General features: G+C 31.9%; 2 protein-coding genes and 1 pseudogene across 2 annotated transcripts; 1 reads left to right on the forward strand and 2 right to left on the reverse strand.

Annotated features, from left to right (window-relative positions):
• LOC139494148 (uncharacterized) overlaps positions 1–8,928 on the reverse strand; it is a 31,663-nt pseudogene extending 22,735 nt beyond the window's left edge.
• Positions 8,929–11,149: 2,221 nt separating this feature from the next.
• Positions 11,150–12,787, forward strand: LOC139494150 (putative nuclease HARBI1). The gene is made up of 3 exons (XM_071282324.1): positions 11,150–11,207; positions 12,002–12,214; positions 12,584–12,787. Exons 2-3 carry the CDS (start codon positions 12,014–12,016, stop codon positions 12,785–12,787), a joined length of 405 nt encoding a protein of 134 aa, XP_071138425.1. The 5' UTR covers positions 11,150–11,207; positions 12,002–12,013.
• Positions 12,788–12,900: 113 nt separating this feature from the next.
• On the reverse strand, positions 12,901–16,496 carry LOC139494151 (uncharacterized). The gene is made up of 4 exons (XM_071282325.1): positions 16,103–16,496; positions 15,400–15,456; positions 13,998–14,157; positions 12,901–13,099 (listed from the first exon to the last, which is right to left on the reverse strand). Exons 1-4 carry the CDS (start codon positions 16,494–16,496, stop codon positions 12,901–12,903), a joined length of 810 nt encoding a protein of 269 aa, XP_071138426.1.
• Between the last annotated feature and the right edge of the window lie 2,618 nt (positions 16,497–19,114).

Genomic DNA, 19,114 nt, shown 5'->3' on the forward strand with positions numbered 1-19,114 from the left:
ATGTCAATAAACCATAACTGAGGGGGTAGGGTCAAACAATCTCCATGGAAATGAGATATGCCAATGATTATACAACTGCATACCAAATATCATTTACTCATCACTAGTGGCGCCCATTAACTGACATAATCACAAACTAATCTTCGGATTTCAAATGTTTTACATTGAGTGTTCCAGATAAAGGCAAATCAAGAAAAGCACCTCGGACGAAATAAATTAACACCGTGTAGAGAACATTGTACTCAGGTAAAACAGGGCGAATAAGCAAGTCACAATACAAAAAGTGACAATAATATTTGGTAGAAGTAAAATCACAAAAATACTGAACTCAGAGGAGAATCTAATCGGAAAGTCCATCATCACATGGCAAACATGGTATTAAATAAAATATGTTTATTTTTCCAGGAAAGGGAAGCAATGTACAAACGGACGACGAACGAACGAACGAATGAACGTACAAACGGAAACACAGACCGCAAAAAATAATGTCCGTAATTGGGACTTCAAAAGCAAACCCAATTGGAAATTATTTATTTTGTGTTTACTTGTGAGAATAAAGAAAGATACAATTAACAAGTCGTAACCGGAAATACGACTTTCATCAATCGAACTGTTTTTTCGTGAGCAATATGAAGGTTATAAGTCGTTGGTTTTTTTTAATCTAGGGTAATACCCTCTGTATATATGGTACAAAATCAGTTCGATAATACACCAAATGGTGGTATGAACTGTATAAGGAAGAAGAAGAAGAAGAAAAATGCGTTTGTTGATATTCGATGTATTGTATTGATGGTATTCCAGTGTCCATTTGAAAAAAAAACCTAAAAGGGTATCGTACCGTGTCTTTAATTGGACAACAGTTTTATATTTCACTAAACACTTACATTTTTGGTTAAGCGATCAATGAAAACCACGAAATTTGATACCATGCGAATAAAAGATTCCATAGCTACTAAATAAATAAATTGGTTTTCCATGAAATTTACAAAACGCACAAAAGGAATTCAAGAAATACACAATTATTGGGGGTTGTCAACCACAGTCATACTTTGACATAACTAAGCCTGAATACAATTTCTTAATATGATGCATAGCAACAATTTTAAAAGTGTGATAATTAATTGTTCAGAAGAAGAAAAAAAGAAATATATAGGTGGGCTCGGGCTGTTAACTGCTTTTTTTGTCGGTTGCTGACTCTTTTATTCATTCCTTGTTTCTATTCTTAATTTTTATGTTAACAAAAAGTTGCAGGTAAGATTATCTAAAAATGGTGGGTAATGAGTTTCCGATACAGATACATATCATTTGTTGTGACCAAAACTTCAAAAATCAACCCAAACCTTTCTTTTGCGGTCATTAACCTTGTGTTCAAATTTTATAGATTTCTATTAACTTATACTAAATTTATTGTGCAAAAACCAAGAAAAATGGAAAAACAGGGCGAGTAAGCAAGTCACAATACAAGTGACAATAATATTTTGGTAAAAGTAAAATCACAAAAATACTGAACTCAGAGGAGAATCTAATTGGAAAGTCCATCATCACATGGCAATATCAAATGACAAAACTCTGTGCATTTGACTTTACCAAACCTGGTATTAAATTAATTATGTTTATTTTTCCAGGAAAGGGAAGCAATGTACATTGAAGAAAATTTTTCCCGAATGACAAATCATGAAACTCTTTTTTTAGCTCACCTGGCCTAAAAGGCCAAGTGAGCTTTTCTCATCACTTGGCGTCCGGCGTCCGGCGTCGTCCGTCGTCCGTCGTCGTCCGTCGTCGTCGTTAACTTTTACAAAAATCTTCTCCTCTGAAACTACTGGGCCAAATTAAACCAAACTTGGCCACAATCATCATTGGGGTATTTAGTTTAAAAAATGTGTCCGGTGACCCGGCCAACCATCCAAGATGGCCGCCATGGCTAAAAATAGAACATAGGGGTAAAATGCAGTTTTTGGCTTATAACTCAAAAACCAAAGCATTTAGAGCAAATCTGACAGGGGTAGAATTGTTTAACAGGTGAAGATCTATCTGCCCTGAAATTTTCAGATGAATCAGATAACCCGTTGTTGGGTTGCTGCCCCTGAATAAGTAATTTTAAGGAAATTTTGCTGTTTTTGGTTATTATCTTGAATATTATTATAGATAGAGATAAACAGTAAACAGCAATAATGTTCAGCAAAGTAAGATTTACAAATAAGTCAACATGACTGAAATGGTCAGTTGACCCCTTTAGGAGTTACTGCCCTTTATAGTCAATTTTTAACCATTTTTCGTAAATCTTATTAAAATTTTACAAAAATCTTCTCCTCTGAAACTACTGGGCCAAATTAATCCAAACTTGGCCACAATCATCTTTTGGGTTAGTAGTTTAAAAAATGTGTCCGGTGACCCGGCCATCAATCTAAGACGGCCGCCATGGCTAAAAATAGAACATGGGGTAAAATGCAGTTTTTGACTTATAACTCAAAACCCAAAGCATTTAGAGCAAATCTGACATGAGGTAAAATTGTTTATCAGTTCAAGATCTATCTGCCCTGAAATTTTCAGATGAATCAGACAACCCGTTGTTGGGTTGCTGGCCCTGAATTAGTAATTTTAAGGAAATTTTGCTCTTTTTGGTTATTATCTTGAATATTATTATAGATAATAATGTTCACCAGAGTAAGATTTACAAATAAGTCAACATGACTGAAATGGTCAGTTGACCCCTTTAGGAGTTATTGCCCTTTATAGTCAATTTTTAACCATTTTTCGTAAATTTTATTAATCTTTTACAAAAATCTTCTCCTCTGAAACTACTTGGCCAAATTAATCCAAACTTGGCCACAATCATCTTTTGGGTTAGTAGTTTGAAAAATGTGTCCATTGACCCGGCCATCTAACCAAAATGGCAGCCATGGCTAAAAATAGAACATGGGGTAAAATGCAGTTTTTGGCTTATAACTCAAAACCCAAAGCATTTAGAGCAAATCTGACATGGGATAAAATTGTTTATCAGGTCAACATTTATCTGCTCTGAAATTTTTAGATGAATCGGACAACCCGTTGTTGGGTTGCTGACCCTGAATTGTTAGTTTTAAGGAAATTTTGCTGTTTTTGGTCATTATCTTGAATATTATTATTGATAGAGATAAACTGTAAACAACAATAATGTTCAGCTAAGTAAGATTTACAAATAAGTCAACATGACCGAAATGGTCAATTGACCCCCTTAGGAGTTATTGTTCTTTATAGTCAATTTTTAACAATTTTCATAAAATTTGTAAATTTTTACTAACATTTTCCACTGAAACTAATGGGCCAAGTTCATTATAGATGGAGATAATTTTAAGCAGTAAGAATGTTCAGTAAAGTAAGATGTACAAACACATCACCATCACCAAAACACAATTTTGTCATGAATCCATCTGCTTCCTTTAATATTCACATAGACCAAGGTGAGCGACACAGGCTCTTTAGAGCCTCTAGTTTAAAGTTTTTTGAGAAGTTTTTAGTCTGATTAAGACAAAACAAATCTCTTTCAGTATCAAATCATTATCTTTTTGTCATGATCTTACCTGTAGCACCATATCAGGCATGATTCCACTATATAGTTTAGGGCCGCTTGGCGGCCCTAAAATCGGCCAGCTGCCCCAAAAAAATATTTGTAAATATAAATTCCCAATTCATGAAAATAAAATAAAATCTGTATTTCCGGAAAAGTTTAGGGCTTTATTCGTTATAGGTTGAAAAATATAGGCAAAGTATATATGTTTATGAAGTGTCCTATATTTTGACTTTAGAAGACGATTGGATTATGTCATAGATATCTATAATTATGTCAACATGTAGTAAACAATTTTAGCAGCCGGATTCAATTGATTAAAATGTTATGGGATTATTTGATCTCGTAAAAGTAGATCGCCTAGCAGGTTGATTGAAAACTTGTTTGTCAAAATTGGTGTGAAAGCAGACCTCTGCTAAGAGCAAATTCAAATTTTGATATAATATTGATGAATCGATTTTAATTGGCGCCGATCTCGATCTCTCATGGTTATGTAATTTGATGAAAATTAATTATTTTATATTTTGCTCTATGTCATCAAGAGACAAAAGTTTGAGCGTTTTTGAAAAATAATATTGATGATTAGACCATTCATGAAATACAACATATCACCATTTAATATGGAACTGTTTCAAAAGTTATGAAAATGATCCTTTCTTTTTCTTTAGAATACCATCAACTTTTTGAGAATTACTTTCCGGGACATGCATAAATCGTTTTAAGTTAATTTCAAATATTCTTTTATTTATTTATGAAATCTACAATTTTTCCAAATAATTTTAAGGTTCACTGGTCAATTGCTTTAAATATCTTATCTATTAAGTATATACACTTTTGTAATTGTCTTTCTGAATACGACAATGGACCAGTTCAATTTGAAATCCATTTTAATCAAGGTAAACTTATAAAGATGACCTGTTGAAAAAATACCAAATGGATGATTTTTTTTTCATTGGTTTATATGGCAAGCCATTTTGCTATTTAATTTAATTTCAAGATATCTTATACACTTTATAAGATATCTTGTATAGTTTATAAGATATTATATGAAATATCTTACAGATTATATAAGATATCTTATAAAGTTTATGAAATTTACAATTTTTAGAATAATTTCATAAAATATAAGAGATATCTTATAATTTATATAACATATCTTGTAGATTATTTAAGATATCTTATAAACTATATGAGATATCTTATTAACTATATAAGATATTTTATAAACTATATGTATTGTTTATAAGATATCTTATATGAAAGATATTCAAAAGATATATTAATAACATTTAGGAGATATCTTTAAAAGTATATGAGATATCTTATAAAATATATAGTTTATTATAAGATATCTTATAAAATATATAATTTATAAGATATCTTATATAAATTTCTTTATAAGATATCCCATAAATTATATAAGATATCTTATAAACTATATAAGATATCTTAAATATATCTTATAAACTATCTAATAAACTCTTAAAGATATTTTATAAACTATATAAGATAGCTTATCTGAAATATATTCATAAGAGATCTTTAAGACTTTAGGAAATATCTTATCAAGTATATAATATATCTTATAAAATATATCATTATATAGTTTATAAGATATCTTATATAATTTTCTTTATAAGATATCCCATAAACTATATAAGATATCTTAAAGATATCCCATAAACTATATCAGATATCTTAAAGATATCCCATAAACTATATAAAATATCTTAAAGATATCCCATAAACTATATAAGATATCTTAAAGATATCCCATAAACTATATAACATATCTTAAAGATATCCCATGAACTATATTAATGGTATTTTAAAAGCTATCTTATAACTATATACGATATCGTATAAACTATCTTATAAACTTGATAAGATATCTTAAATATATCTTGTAACCTATATAAGATATATAATCTGAAATATATTTATAAGATATCTTAATAACTTTAGGAGATATCTTAACAAGTATATAAGATATATTATAGAATATATAGTTTATAGATATCTTATATAATTTTCTTTATAAAATATCCCATAAACTATATAAGATATCCTATCAACTATATGAGATGTCTTATCAACTATATAAGATATCGTGTAAATTATAAAATATATCTTGTAAATTATAAAAGATATCTTGTAAATTATGAAAGATATGTATAAGATATTTCATATACTTTATGAGATCTCTAATAAACTTATGAGATATTTTATATAATATGTAAGATATCTCATATAATAAATAAGACATCTTATGTAAATGAAACTATAGAAGATATCTTATATATTAAATGAGATGTTTTATATTTTACATGAGATATCTTGACATTTGATTAAATAGTAAAATGGCTTGCCATAGATTTATGTTAGCTGGTATATATGTTTATGTATATGTTATATGCCTAGGTTACTTTGAAGTAAGGCGTCAAAGAAAGAAAAAATAATAGCCTTTCAAGACGTCATAATTATTTGGACTAGTGCATCATGTGCAATGATATTCATGTAATACAACTTCCCTGGTCTCAATCAAATAATTTTAAGTAATCTTGTGATCATATCTATGAGATCAGAATCATATATATCATAATCAGTAGACCATTCATAATTATTCCAAATGTTACAACTTCTTAAATCAGTGTAGAGGTTAAACTTAATATACATTTCCGTTTTTACAGGAAAATGATATGATTTCGTCTTAGATTTTATGCATAAAATATTCCCAATTAGGATAAAAAAAAATCCCAATTTGATGTTCAAAGGACCCATTTGAAAACACCTGGAATCATCCCTGTACATGTATAAATAATATCTTCAAGTTTTGTTCAGAATCTTTGTAAATTGCCACAGCCATATGCCATGATAGTCCTGCTGCTCAAAGAAGTCTATCGTCTTTTTCTCCATGTAGTGCAGGTAGAAATTTTATAGCCTAAAGTCTATAACAATTACAGCACATGTTTCATTCGGATCGTCAAAAATTTTAGGTCTAGCTTCCTCTTGGTTACAGATTTCAATAAATGGGCTTTCCAAAATTTTAACATGTAGCTACATGCTTCAACATCTCTCAAATGTTCCTTTTTTCATCATTGGTTAACTCTGTTGATTAGAAATGAAATTGAACATATGTACTTTACACATGCAAAAACAAAAGATCAAACCCACTTAAACATTTTAATGAAATCCTACAAGTATAGTTTATAAAGGAAACAGTATAGTATTACGCTGTTCAAAAAGCCATAATTCATTAAAGAGGGAACAAATCCGTAAAACAAACCAAACCCGAGAGAAACACCAAACACAAGAAAACAAACAGAAAAATTATTATGAAGGCGAACACCAATCATCATAATGTGTCGGACAAATATGTTCTCTATGATTTCAAATTGAGAAAGTACATGGTGATGTACATAAAACATTACCTCATCATAATCCCAGACAGGTATTCCTGTACAACCATAGTGACTGCCTTAACTACCCTGCGTATTTCCGCAAACAAGTACATCCTAAATAAAATTATATACAAACATATAACAATTACTTTTATATTCTAAACTTTCCAAAGTTATAAAACTTACTTGCTAGTTTGCATAGGAGATTCAATGCATCCAGTTTTAGCTTCAAATTTAAAATTGGAATCTCCAACTGTCATAATTTTACAGCCTACTTTTGACGAACATTTTTTTCGGGTCAGCTTTTGATCAGCATCGAATATCAAAACTGTGCCACAACCATTAACATCACAGTGAAGATCTAAAATCAAAATAATTAAAATAAAAAAGCATGTTCTATTGTAATAACTTTCCCCAATGGTATAAAGTGTCATATTATCATAATGCATTTATAAATTACATATTTCTCATCATTTATATTTTACTAACGAAATATTTTTTTAATACAGTTAACTCTCGTTGTCTCGAACTCGGTTAACTCGAAATTTCGGATGAGTCGAAGTTACTAAAATTTTCTATAGATCTCTTGTATCCGAGAATTAGACATTTTGTCAACTATAGACGACCTAAATAACGAAACTATCGATTGAAAATTACTCTCTCGGATAAAAGCCATAAAAAAGTACAAGGATGCCTCACTCGCACTATCAATTTCCATTTTACTGTTATGAGTGTTCTTAACTGCTACTTCGGCATCACATGTGTTCACATCTGCTTCTTTACTTTTATGAGTGTTCTTAACTGCTACTTAAGCATTACATGGGTTCACATCTGCTTTACTTTTATGAGTGTGTTCTTAACTATTACTTCAGCATCACATGTGTTCATATCTGCTCCATTTGTATCCAGTTTCTGTTTTCTTGATAGTGGTCTACAAAAAAAGATTTGATTTAATTTTCATTGCACTAGTAAATGCAGCATGACACATTCGATAAAACATTTGGTGACTTGAACTATAAATAATATTATATACGTGATGTTTTTAATCTATCACAGCTAGTATCAAAATGTACCTGTTATATGAAAGTCTTTGAACAATCACTTGTTGATTTTATGCTTACAAACAAAAAGAAAATGCGTTTTAATATCCATTATTTGTCAACAATGCATAAGTGACTGTCATAATCTCATGTCAGATACAATTACGGTTAAAATCAGTGTCTGAAAAATCCCATATAGAAGTTATAAAAAAACCATGAATAGACAAATTCAACATAGATACATGTAGTGATCTAATTAAAATGCAATATGCAGAAAATGCCACTTCTAGGGATTAGTTAAATAATGCTTGCAATGAGTATCAAAATATGCTCATAATCATTTCAGGACTAGAAATAGGTTTTTTCTCAATTCACATGCAAGAGCTTCATGGAGTCTTGGTATGGTTCAGAAAAGCTTATATTCTGCAGATCATCTTGTTCATGTGTAGGTTATCAATGCTTTTTTTTTATCTAGGTAATCACATACGCAAATCGAGCGTGAACATAAACAGAGCAAATACAATTAACGGTACCAAGTTTCTTGCACCAGATGCGCATTTCGACAATACATGTCTCTTCAGTGATGCTCGTGGCCAAAATATTTGAAATCCAAAGCTTATATTAAAGATGAAGAGCTATAATCTAAATGGTCCAAAAAGTATAGCCAAATCCGTGAAAGGAATCAGAGTTTTGCATGAGCAAACTACGCATATAGCTGTAATGACTGAGGCGTGACTGGTGTGGATTGTGATTGATAATCTAAATTGTAAAAGTTTTTGTAACTTTTAACTGTGTTGGAATTAATGTCACCAGACAATAACTATTAAACAAATGTTTTTTTCAGTACGTCACACAGGTAAATAGAAAAATTTGGCCGTTCACAGTATTATGAGATTAATTATTTACCTTGTACACTGGTATATTTAGGAGAGGTTACCATACGCAGCATGTGGATTTTACATCTAAAGATTGATGAACTGAATGTGCATCTGATTTGATTGCTATTTGTTCCAGTATGTGTCCAGAATGTGTCCGATGACATCAGATTGTGCCCGATTTGACTGCTATTTGTTCCAGTATGTGTCCAGAATGTGTCCGATGACATCAGATTGTGCCTGCGTGCCATCTGGGCCCGGTTGTTCAAAAGTGTCGTTAAAGTGTTGTTAGAGTGTCGTTAAATTTAACAAATTCGTTAACTGTTGTTCAAAAAATTTAACGACAAAAATAATGATAACGAGTCGTTAACTTTAACAACTTCTGGGAGGTCGATTAAATATTTAAGTTATTGTTAAATATGCCCACCTTTAGACAAGTACCTGTTGCACCTCACAGAAAAGAAAGGCATTTTCGCCTGAAAGATGACCTTTCTTTGAATTTGTCAAATGAGGAGTTACGAGAACGGTATCGATTTGGTAGAGAGGGAATTAATTTCATTTCTAATCTAGTCAGTGATGATATAACAAGAAAAACAAAGAGAAACCATGCTCTCACTGTACCACAGATGGTCATGGTGACCCTGAGATTTCTAGCTACAGGCAGTTTTTTGCAAGTAGTTGGAGACACAATAGGTAAGATTTCATTTATTTATTTATCATATATGATTTAAAATTAAGTAAACATTAGTAAAATTGTGTTAATCAATTGCTATAATGATCTTTGACTGATGTTTGAATGATAATTTCAATTTGTTAATTTTCAAAATGTAAACAAACGCCTGTAAAATACACATTTTATTTTTTGTTCTTAAACGATCTCCCGAATTGTATGTTTTTGGTCTATTTACAGGTTTGCACAAGGGAACTGTCTCGCGTATTGTGTCTGATGTGTTGACATCACTTTGTAACAAGCGGGATCAATTCATCAAGTGGCCAAGGAATGTGGACGAAACAAGAGGAGACTTTTACCGTCTAAGTGGTTTCCCGAATGTGCTAGGGGCAAATAGATGGGACACACGTCCGTATCCAGGCTCCATCAGAAGATGAAGCATCATTCGTTCTGTAAATGTGCAGGCTGTTTGTGATGCCAAAGGTAAAACATTTCTCATCTAATATGACATTGACCTTCGTAAATAATAAACTGGTATCAACTTTTTTTTTGGGACCCCTATAGTCTGTTTCTCAGAAAAGAACATTTTACTTTTACTTTTACTTTCACTTTCACTCAGTTCATCTCGGATCATCTAGGACATGATTAGGGTTTTATATGGTTTACCTACTAAAGATAACTTAAAATATTGGTAAGTCAAATATTAAAAGAAGATATTAGTTTTCTTTAATGAGAAAAAGATTCTGTTCAGGGACCAGCCATTTCCAAAAAGGGGGGTTCCCAACATAAGATAAAGCCTGAAGGGGAGCTCCAACCATATGTCCCCATTCAAATACACTGATAATCTTAAAAAGGGAGGTTTCCCTATCCTGTATCCACCACTGCTGTTTCTGATATATTTCTTGAATTTCCCCCTTTCAATCCAAAAAAAAAAAGAAACATTAACCTAGAGTACCCTAGATTTTGTACAATTTATAATTTGATGTTGCTCTGATGACTGGATCAGCACATTTATGCCTTATGCAACATGCATTACAACTTTTAATTTGATATCATGGTTCCTAGTTTGAAACAATACAGTTGAGTCAAAATTTGTAAGTCTATACATTTAAAAAAGAAGATGTGGTAAGATTGCTAATGGGACATTTCTCCACAAGAGACCAAATTACACAGAAATTAACAACTATAGGTCACTGTTCGGCCTTCAACAATGAGCGAGACACGTACCACATAGTCAGCTGTAAAAGTCTCCGGAATGACAACGTAAAACAATTTGAACCAGAAAAGTAACGGCATAAATTTTGCATTGTACATCAGTTGTCATGGTTATTCATTGTGTTTATATACACTAATAATTTAAAATGTTTGGACACCCCCTTTTAAGATTACCATTACAAGACTTTTAAAATATGGATTCAAATAAATTTTATTTTTAAAGTCCATTGTTGCATGATCCTAAATAATCCTCTCTTTAAACTTTTGCTACACCTCTTAATTAGAAAAATATAATAATTAATCAAAGACAATTTGTTACATGTAAAATTTTTTATGCTATTACATCATTTCTTTCTTATTTGCATTATATATTATCTATATTTTGCAGGTAAATTCACAAACGTAAATGCAAACTGGCCAGGTAGCAGTCATGACTCCCACATATTCAGGACTTCACAGGTATGTATTTTATTGCAATGTTGGTCATCTTTTATAAGTTATATTCCTTTTTAAGCACTATATGTTAGCAGTCAGTCCAGACTTCTTATTTTCTCAATAAAAGAATTAAAATCTCTTATCTTGGATTGGTCACCACTGCAGGAAGTCAAAATTTTCTTCTTGGACATAAAACCCAGTGGTGGATCAAGAACTTTTCCTAAAGGGGGGGGGGGCTCTGACTGACCTAAAAGGGGGGGGGGTTTTCCGCTCCAGTCATGCTTCAGTGATTTCCTATATATTCAACCAAATTTTTCCAACGTAAGGGGGGCCAGTCCCCCCATGGATCCACCTTTATTTGCTCTTATCAATATTATTTTTTACTTTTTGTCATTAGATACACATAAAGGTGTGAAAATGTCAATGTAAGGACTTTTGAATTTCAGTTCAAAATAATTAATTTATCATTGGAAATTTATATAATTAATTAAGAAAGAAGCAACCTGTTGAAAGAAATCTTGAGATACAATAACTGAGAAAAGAATATAGAAATATCTTTAGTGAATAATTTATGTTAAAAAATCAATTATTCTATACATATAAAGCAGCAATCAATTAGTTTTAGGGTTGCTTATGATAAAAAAAATATTGATATACAATAAATGAAAAGGGAATATATAAAAAATAGTCTTGCTGAATATTATTTTAGGTAAATAGTGTAACTCCTCCCTGCGAAGCTGAATATATCAATTTAAATATAAAAATGGAAGTTTTGACCAAATATTTGCTGTAAAAAGAAATTAAACTTTTATGTATAGGTGTGTACCTACATGGAACAGAATGGTGGATGGGCAAATGGTGTACTGCTGGGGGATAGTGGTTATCCTTGTCGACCATTCCTGATGACCCCATATCAGAATCCTATACTTGATCATCAAAAGAAGTACAACAGATGCCACTGTTCAACCAGAAGTGTGATAGAGAGAACATTTGGGAGGCTGAAGAGAAGGTTCCACATATTACACTCAGAGGTAAAGCATAAAAAATTCTTTAAGCAAATGATCACTCACACCACATCTTCCTATACATGTATCTATAGAACATAAAAAATGCAGTTGATTAAAAAAAAAAATCATTTTTTGTTGGGGTTCTTATCTTGTTATTTATTTAAATATTTTGGCCCCATTAGAAATTAGTCAACACTGAGGTCTCCAAAATTAAACTTTGTTCGGTTTTTATCAGAAACTTATTTTTTTGTGGATCTATATGCTGAATCTATCTGTGTGATAATATTTTTATATAGGGCCCTGTATAATAAGATAATAAAAATTATAATAAAATTGACATGCTATAGTTAAAAAAGGCAATAATTCTACATAACTTTCACTTTTCGGTTTCAGATAAGAATGATACCAAGCAAAGCATGCAAGATCATCATGGCTTGTGCTATTCTTCACAATATTTGCATCTTACTTAATGAACCAGACATTGAAGGTGATGGATTAGTGATAGACAACGATGGAGATCTTGGGGACCGTTTCTTTGGTAATCAGGATGGAAGAGGTGTCAGAGACCACATTTCCTCCACATTTTTTAATCGTTGAAATCATGAATAAAACATAGAAAGCTTTTTTCTGAATATATATTTTATCAATAACAATAAAACATATAAAAAATATAACATTAATATGGATCTATAAATAAATGCTGATTAAACTTAATGAAGTAGAGCCTCTAACATTGACTCTGTACAACTATTTTCCAATTTTTTCTTCATCATATCATATAACTCCATTTGCTTCTTGAATAGTTCCATTTGAGTCTGATTTCTTTTTAGGTCGCTCTCTAACACCAGACACTGCAACTCATACACGTCTTCTGCAGTTTTCTTGGGTTTCTTTGTCCGTTTATTTTCACTGAAATATATATAATAAAAATGCATATTTGTTAATTTTTTTAAAATAAATATAGTTATTATAAACCAGTATAACTATTTAGATAAAATTGTTTTTCCAAAGGCCAAGATTTCTGCACTCATACATAAATGTTTATTCCTTTAACTAATACTCTTTAACAAAAATTGATCATATTATATCACTGTTTCGGATAAATATTTAAACAAAAGGGGATGCAGACTTTCATTAAATTAATTCAGCAAATGAGTATTTGGGATATTTCTCTAAATCTTACATTTAACAGGTAGTTAAATTAGATAATTTGATTTAGAATTATAATTCCCATTTACAGGACATATTTCATCCTTAAGAACAAGTTTAATGAAACAATTAAGAGGGAGATAACTCTTGATTTTATACAGGGCTGCTGTATGAACTTTTTGGACATATTCAATGGATAAAAGGTATACAATTATTCATTTTATTAAATTTAGCCACTCAGTTTTCCTTTTCGAACTATTTTTGAAGTTTAATAACTGGTTAATTCATAACAAATATGCATATTAATCTCATACAAAACATTTACAAGAGTGATTTATTGGCACTATAAGAATATTTATCAGTATTCAAATCATTTATACATAAGAAGATGTGGTATGATTTCCAATCAGACAAATATGGGGCACAGTCCAAAGGAAGCCCAATTAAGTCAAGATGTATCATCACAATCCCTTCAGCAATAAGCAATTACATTCCAGGATGTATTCAGATCCAAAAGACTCGTACATCAGTGATGACTCCATCTAAAAAAGTTTCAAAGCCAGCTATATACAACACTCAAGAGCATTCAGTACATATCCAACTTATTTAGTGTGTAGAAATTAAAAGGCTGTTGTATTCTTTCATATAAAACATATACCTAGCTTTAGGTGGTTGCTGAGTGCTGCTTTTAGGGCATGAAGGAGGTATTTGGGCAGACACTGGTAGGTTTGCATGTTCAGTATAACGTGTTTCTTTATTTCTCTGATGAACATCTTCCAGTCTCCTAATCCATATACTCTCCACAGAAGATGGTGGTTCTGAACGTTTTGATTAAAGAAACATTAAAATTGCCTCAGTTGAATGTGTATACATTGCATATAGGGTAGATAAAAGAAAATGTGGTATTAGTGTCAATGAAAAAACTCTCAATCCAAGTCACAATTTATAAAAGTAAACCATCATAGGTCAAGGTAAGGCCTTCAACACAGAACCTTAGCTCACACCGAACAGCAAGCTATATAGGGCCCCAAATATTACTGGTGTAAATCCATTCAATTGGGAAAGCCATTTGTTATCTGTTTAGTATATAAACATACGGGGGTATTAGGATTGCTTAAGAGACCTTCAGACAACAATCCACCAAATTGTAAATGAAGTTGATGTATAAATGAATATATGTATTTAAATGTGTAAGTCAAGATACATATATTCAAGACTTAAAATCCCAATCAATTGAACAACATAGATTGGAGAAAGGTATTGTAAAAAAGAAAAAAAGTAAAAAAAGTATTATAGCTGTTACTTCTTTCCATAAGTCATTATATTCTGTGTCAATTTCAACTTGAGAAAATATATAAAGACCAATTGAATGAAAGAAAGTCAATAGATACACAATTAACTTAAAGCGTGCTATTACAGAGATCCTGTATTAGACCCTCAATGAGTAAATTTATAAATATATATAATTATATAGATTATTTTCACAGCAATATAATTTTATATCAACCTCAATTCTTTAATGAAATATTGATTCCGAAACATTGCATCTTCATTTTTTTGAAATGCGGAATTGTAAAAATAATTTACGATTAACATAATACAAAAATCTATGTAATGATTACCATCAGATGTCTGGCATCCTGAGACAGCAATCTGTGCTGGAATTGGTGAGCTGACAGGTTCAGCAAAATATATTGGATCAGATGATGAGCTTTCAGAAATGAAATGAAGATACATTATATTTCAATTTTTTAACAATCATTTTATTTTTGGATATTTGATTGATCATAAGAACTCTTATGGGCCCACAAGGGGCATACAGAGCATACATGAATAAGGACAAAGAATATTGATTTGCATAGATTCATAGATACAAACATTTTTTACATACAGTTGAAACTTCTTTTAAAATTGCTTGATCCCCCCTGTATTGAGTATACTTACACTCTAAAATTTATACCAAATTATTTGTAACAATAATCTCTCTCTTTACTTATGGTTACAATTATAATATTACTGCAAGTAATGTTTATGCATGAATATCTTCTTTAGATACATACCTTGTATACTGAATTGTGTTGGTGTACTCTCACTTGTTTCTGTCTGCTGAGGAAACCCTGTAAAAATGATAAAGTGAAAATTACAAAAAAAATCAGGCACAAAGAAAGATAACTCAATTTTTAATGCAGGGCTATTTCGAAATGGACTTTAAACATGTTACAATGACTTTTGGTGAAGTACTTATTCCAAGTTTTTTCTTGGTTACAAGTATTAACAAGTAAATTTTATTGAAATTTAATTAATCTTTAAAAGTAATGGGATTTTTTTTTATGAAAATTTTACCACAGCTCAATTTTTTTCATTGTGGTAAAAGATGATGTAAGGGGCAATACAGAATTGACCGCCAAAGGTGATGGCCAACAAACTTTACCTCTTGCCAAACAATAGTTAAACCTTATTTTTAACGATGAAAAGATATTTGTATGTGATCATTATTCTCATCAATACCACAAGAAGGTATTTGTATATATCAGGTAAGAGGAAGGTTGTAATTATAACACAACATAATTCTATTTATAGCACATCGGCGACGTCTGTAGGGAATTTCGTTGAAAGGGATATCCTAATGTCATAGCAGACGACGCACTCAGAGATATTAATTTTCTGCATTATTTTCTAAGCTAGAAATAAAATAACCGTCTGATTTATTGTTTGAAATAAATGGAAGCACATTATTGACATCAGTAAACCAAAAATACTTGCCCACTGAAGTTTTCATCCCATCATCAATTCCTTTGAAGGAGGAGGTGTCTTTTAAGGCATTTATAATATTCTCCTCAGCAACACTTATTGGCTTTGGAGCAGGTCCTCCTCCTGTCCTGTTTCTCTCCGTTTTTTCATACGTGAATTTGTCTTTGGCATCTCTTGTTAAGTTTCTAAATTTGGTTTTTACAGTTAGAACTTGTCTGTAGCTCACTTCAGCAGTTATCTTTTCCCACATTTTGTTTTTAGCATCTGCTGTAACATCCTTCCAGAATTTCCCTCTCAGTAGACCCAATTCTTCAACAACTCTTCTACTTATAAGGTTTACTTCTATGCTTGAAAAATTCTGGCCTCTAATTCTTGGAATTTTCTTGGGGGGTTGCTCTTCAGCCATTTTCAAACAGGAAGTGGAGGAATTGTTGGATTTTAGGGGAGTTGTGGGAAAATGTTAAATTAATTAGTTGTTAAATTTTTTAACAAGTTGTTAGTTAACGCAGTCGTTAAATATTTTTGAACAACATAATTTAACACAGAAATTAACTAACAACAATAGCTTAACGACACTTTTGAACAACCGGGCCCTGGTTTTAACTGATGCAGGGAGGTCGGACATATTTTTTAATATATGCTAAACACGGAAACCGATATATTTTAGGAAAAGTCTCAACAGCACAAGCTCAATAAAGGTTATGTTTATTATTTATCTCATATTTTTGTTTGGCGTCAAGAAACTATCAATCTTAATTTTCTTTTTACAAAATTATAATCCTTCGACGACCAGGACACCCCAAGGGTGACTGGGATATAGAAATATGGTCACTTGGTCTTCTTCCGAACGGCAGTAAAACGCTTGCTGAAGTGGGGCGTCCGTTTGGCTGTGCGGGATGTATCAAGTTCGCAGTCACATCCGGTCAGAAGGGGACGTTAAATCCGATGCCTCGTGTAAGGAGAGTGCCACGCTCTTTGCACGCTAAGAACCCTTGCAACAACTCTTTGAGGGGTCTGTAGGTGGCCTGTTGCAAGGCACAATTTCTGTCCCTATCCACTATACCCTCATTTTCTAGTGGCAGTCCAAATTTTCCCGACCATCATCCCAGATGGCCTGTATTGTATCAACCTACCTATTGTATTTATTGTAAACTTGTTCTCGTCCTGAATATGCATGGAATAGTTGCCACTGGACGTTAAGCAACCAACAATCAATCTAACGTCAACATCGTGTTTTATATAAAAACAGTTTCATTCCTTATATATCTGATTAATACGTAGATTTCTCGGAAACAACACAGTGCCACCAAAATCTACCAGAACACGTGGGCGCGGTGGTAGGAGTAGATGTAGAGGCACAGGTAGCCCTAATAGTAACGAATCCTGATCTAGCAGACATGTCTGACCGACCAATGCAACCTGGATCACAACCTACAGCTGGTCCATCAAGCTCAATTGACGGTGTTTTAGTGACACGTATTAATCTTTCCAACTATAAATTAAACATTTCAGATAGAAAGCTGGTTAGATAGCAGTGTTAAATTTGTGGATTTTCATGCAATTTTTCTATAATAGCTCAAATCGAAATCTTACGGAATGATGGATTGATCTTTGTTCCCTTGTAATATAGCCGCCACTCTTATACTTTGGAAAGTGTATACTATATCGTGCCACTCCGTCTTTTGTAACTGCTTGTGGTCTGGCAAAGTTCTGGTTTAAATGCAGTACAGCAAGAAGCAGTTTGCAAAAATAACTTTCAACATTTGATTTAAGAAATGACACGATTGAAGATTTGGTTTTATGGAAGGCCTTGACACTATTGCATAGTGAAAAAATGTGTCCCTGTTCATGGGAAAATAAGCTGAAGTAGTGTGCTTTGTTTAATTTCTATAAGTTAACAAATCCTCATTGAATTATTAACTTGTTTACCAGCAGTGCATCCCATGAAAGGAGAAAGCAATCATCTTTGGTGCGAAGTGGTTTATTGTTGAATGAAATGCTTCAACATCTGAAGTCGGGTGATTAGGTCACAGCTTCTTTATTTTATTTTTTTTGGGGGGGGGGGGGGGGGGGGGGGGTTAGGTCCTCTATCCAAACTTTGGCCAGAAAGCTTGAAATCTGTTTTCCTTAACAAACATTTATCGTTTAATAATGGTGTTATTTCATCGTTACTTTTCTTTTTAAATTATATTCGGGATCATCAATCTGTTGTTCCTCATCTTTAGTTTTTATACGACCGCAAAGTTTGAAAAAAATGTTCGTCGTATATTGCTATCACGTTGGCATCGTCGTCGTCGTCGTCGTCCGAATACTTTTAGTTTTCTTACTCTAACTTTAGTAAAAGTGAATAGAAATTTAAGAAATTGTAACACAAGGTTAATGACCACAAAGGGAAGGCTGGGATTTATTTTTGCGAGTTTTGATACCATCATTTTAGGAAATCAGGGGCCAAAAGGGGCCCAAATAAGCATTTTCTTGGTTTTCGCACAATAACTTTAGTTTAAGTGCATAGAAATCTATGAAATTTTGACAAAAGGTTTATGAGCACAAAAGGAAGGTTGGTATTGATTTTGGGAGTTTTGGTCCCAACAGTTTAGGAAAAAAATTAAACTTTGTTTGATTTCATCAAAAATTGAATAATTGGGGTTCTTTGATATGCTGAATCTAACTGTGTATGTAGATTCTTAATTTTTTGGTCCCATTTTCAAATTGGTCTATATTAAGGTCCAAAGGGTCCAAAATTAAACTTAGTTGGAATTTGACTAAAACTGGATCCCTGTTGTTCTTTGATATGCTGAATCTAAAAATGTACTTAGATTTTTGATTATTGGCCCAGTTTTCAAGTTGGTCCAAATCAGGGTCCAAAATTAAACTGTGTTTTGATTTCATCAAAATTGAATAAATGGGGTTCTTTGATATGCCAAATCTAACTTTGTATGTAGATTCTTAATTTTTGGTCCCATTTTTCAAATTGGTCTATATTAAAGTTCAAAGGGTCCAAAATTAAACTTAGTTGATTTTAAC

Source organism: Mytilus edulis, chromosome 11, assembly GCF_963676685.1.
Source record: "Mytilus edulis chromosome 11, xbMytEdul2.2, whole genome shotgun sequence".
Classification (NCBI taxonomy): Eukaryota; Metazoa; Mollusca; class Bivalvia; order Mytilida; family Mytilidae; genus Mytilus; species Mytilus edulis.

What these genes read in the sequence shown, in the direction of transcription:
- LOC139494150 (XM_071282324.1), top strand. Translation starts at nt 12,014, where the DNA reads ATGGAACAGAATGGTGGATGGGCAAATGGTGTACTGCTGGGGGATAGT. An exon ending in TCCACATATTACACTCAGAG is followed by an intron (nt 12,215 to 12,583) that starts GTAAAGCATAAA and finishes TTTCGGTTTCAG; the next exon opens with ATAAGAATGATACCAAGCAA.
- LOC139494151 (XM_071282325.1), bottom strand. Translation starts at nt 16,496, where the DNA reads ATGGCTGAAGAGCAACCCCCCAAGAAAATTCCAAGAATTAGAGGCCAG. An exon ending in TGGGATGAAAACTTCAGTGG is followed by an intron (nt 15,457 to 16,102) that starts GCAAGTATTTTT and finishes TCATTTTTACAG; the next exon opens with GGTTTCCTCAGCAGACAGAA. An exon ending in CAGCAACCACCTAAAGCTAG is followed by an intron (nt 13,100 to 13,997) that starts GTATATGTTTTA and finishes TATATATTTCAG; the next exon opens with TGAAAATAAACGGACAAAGA.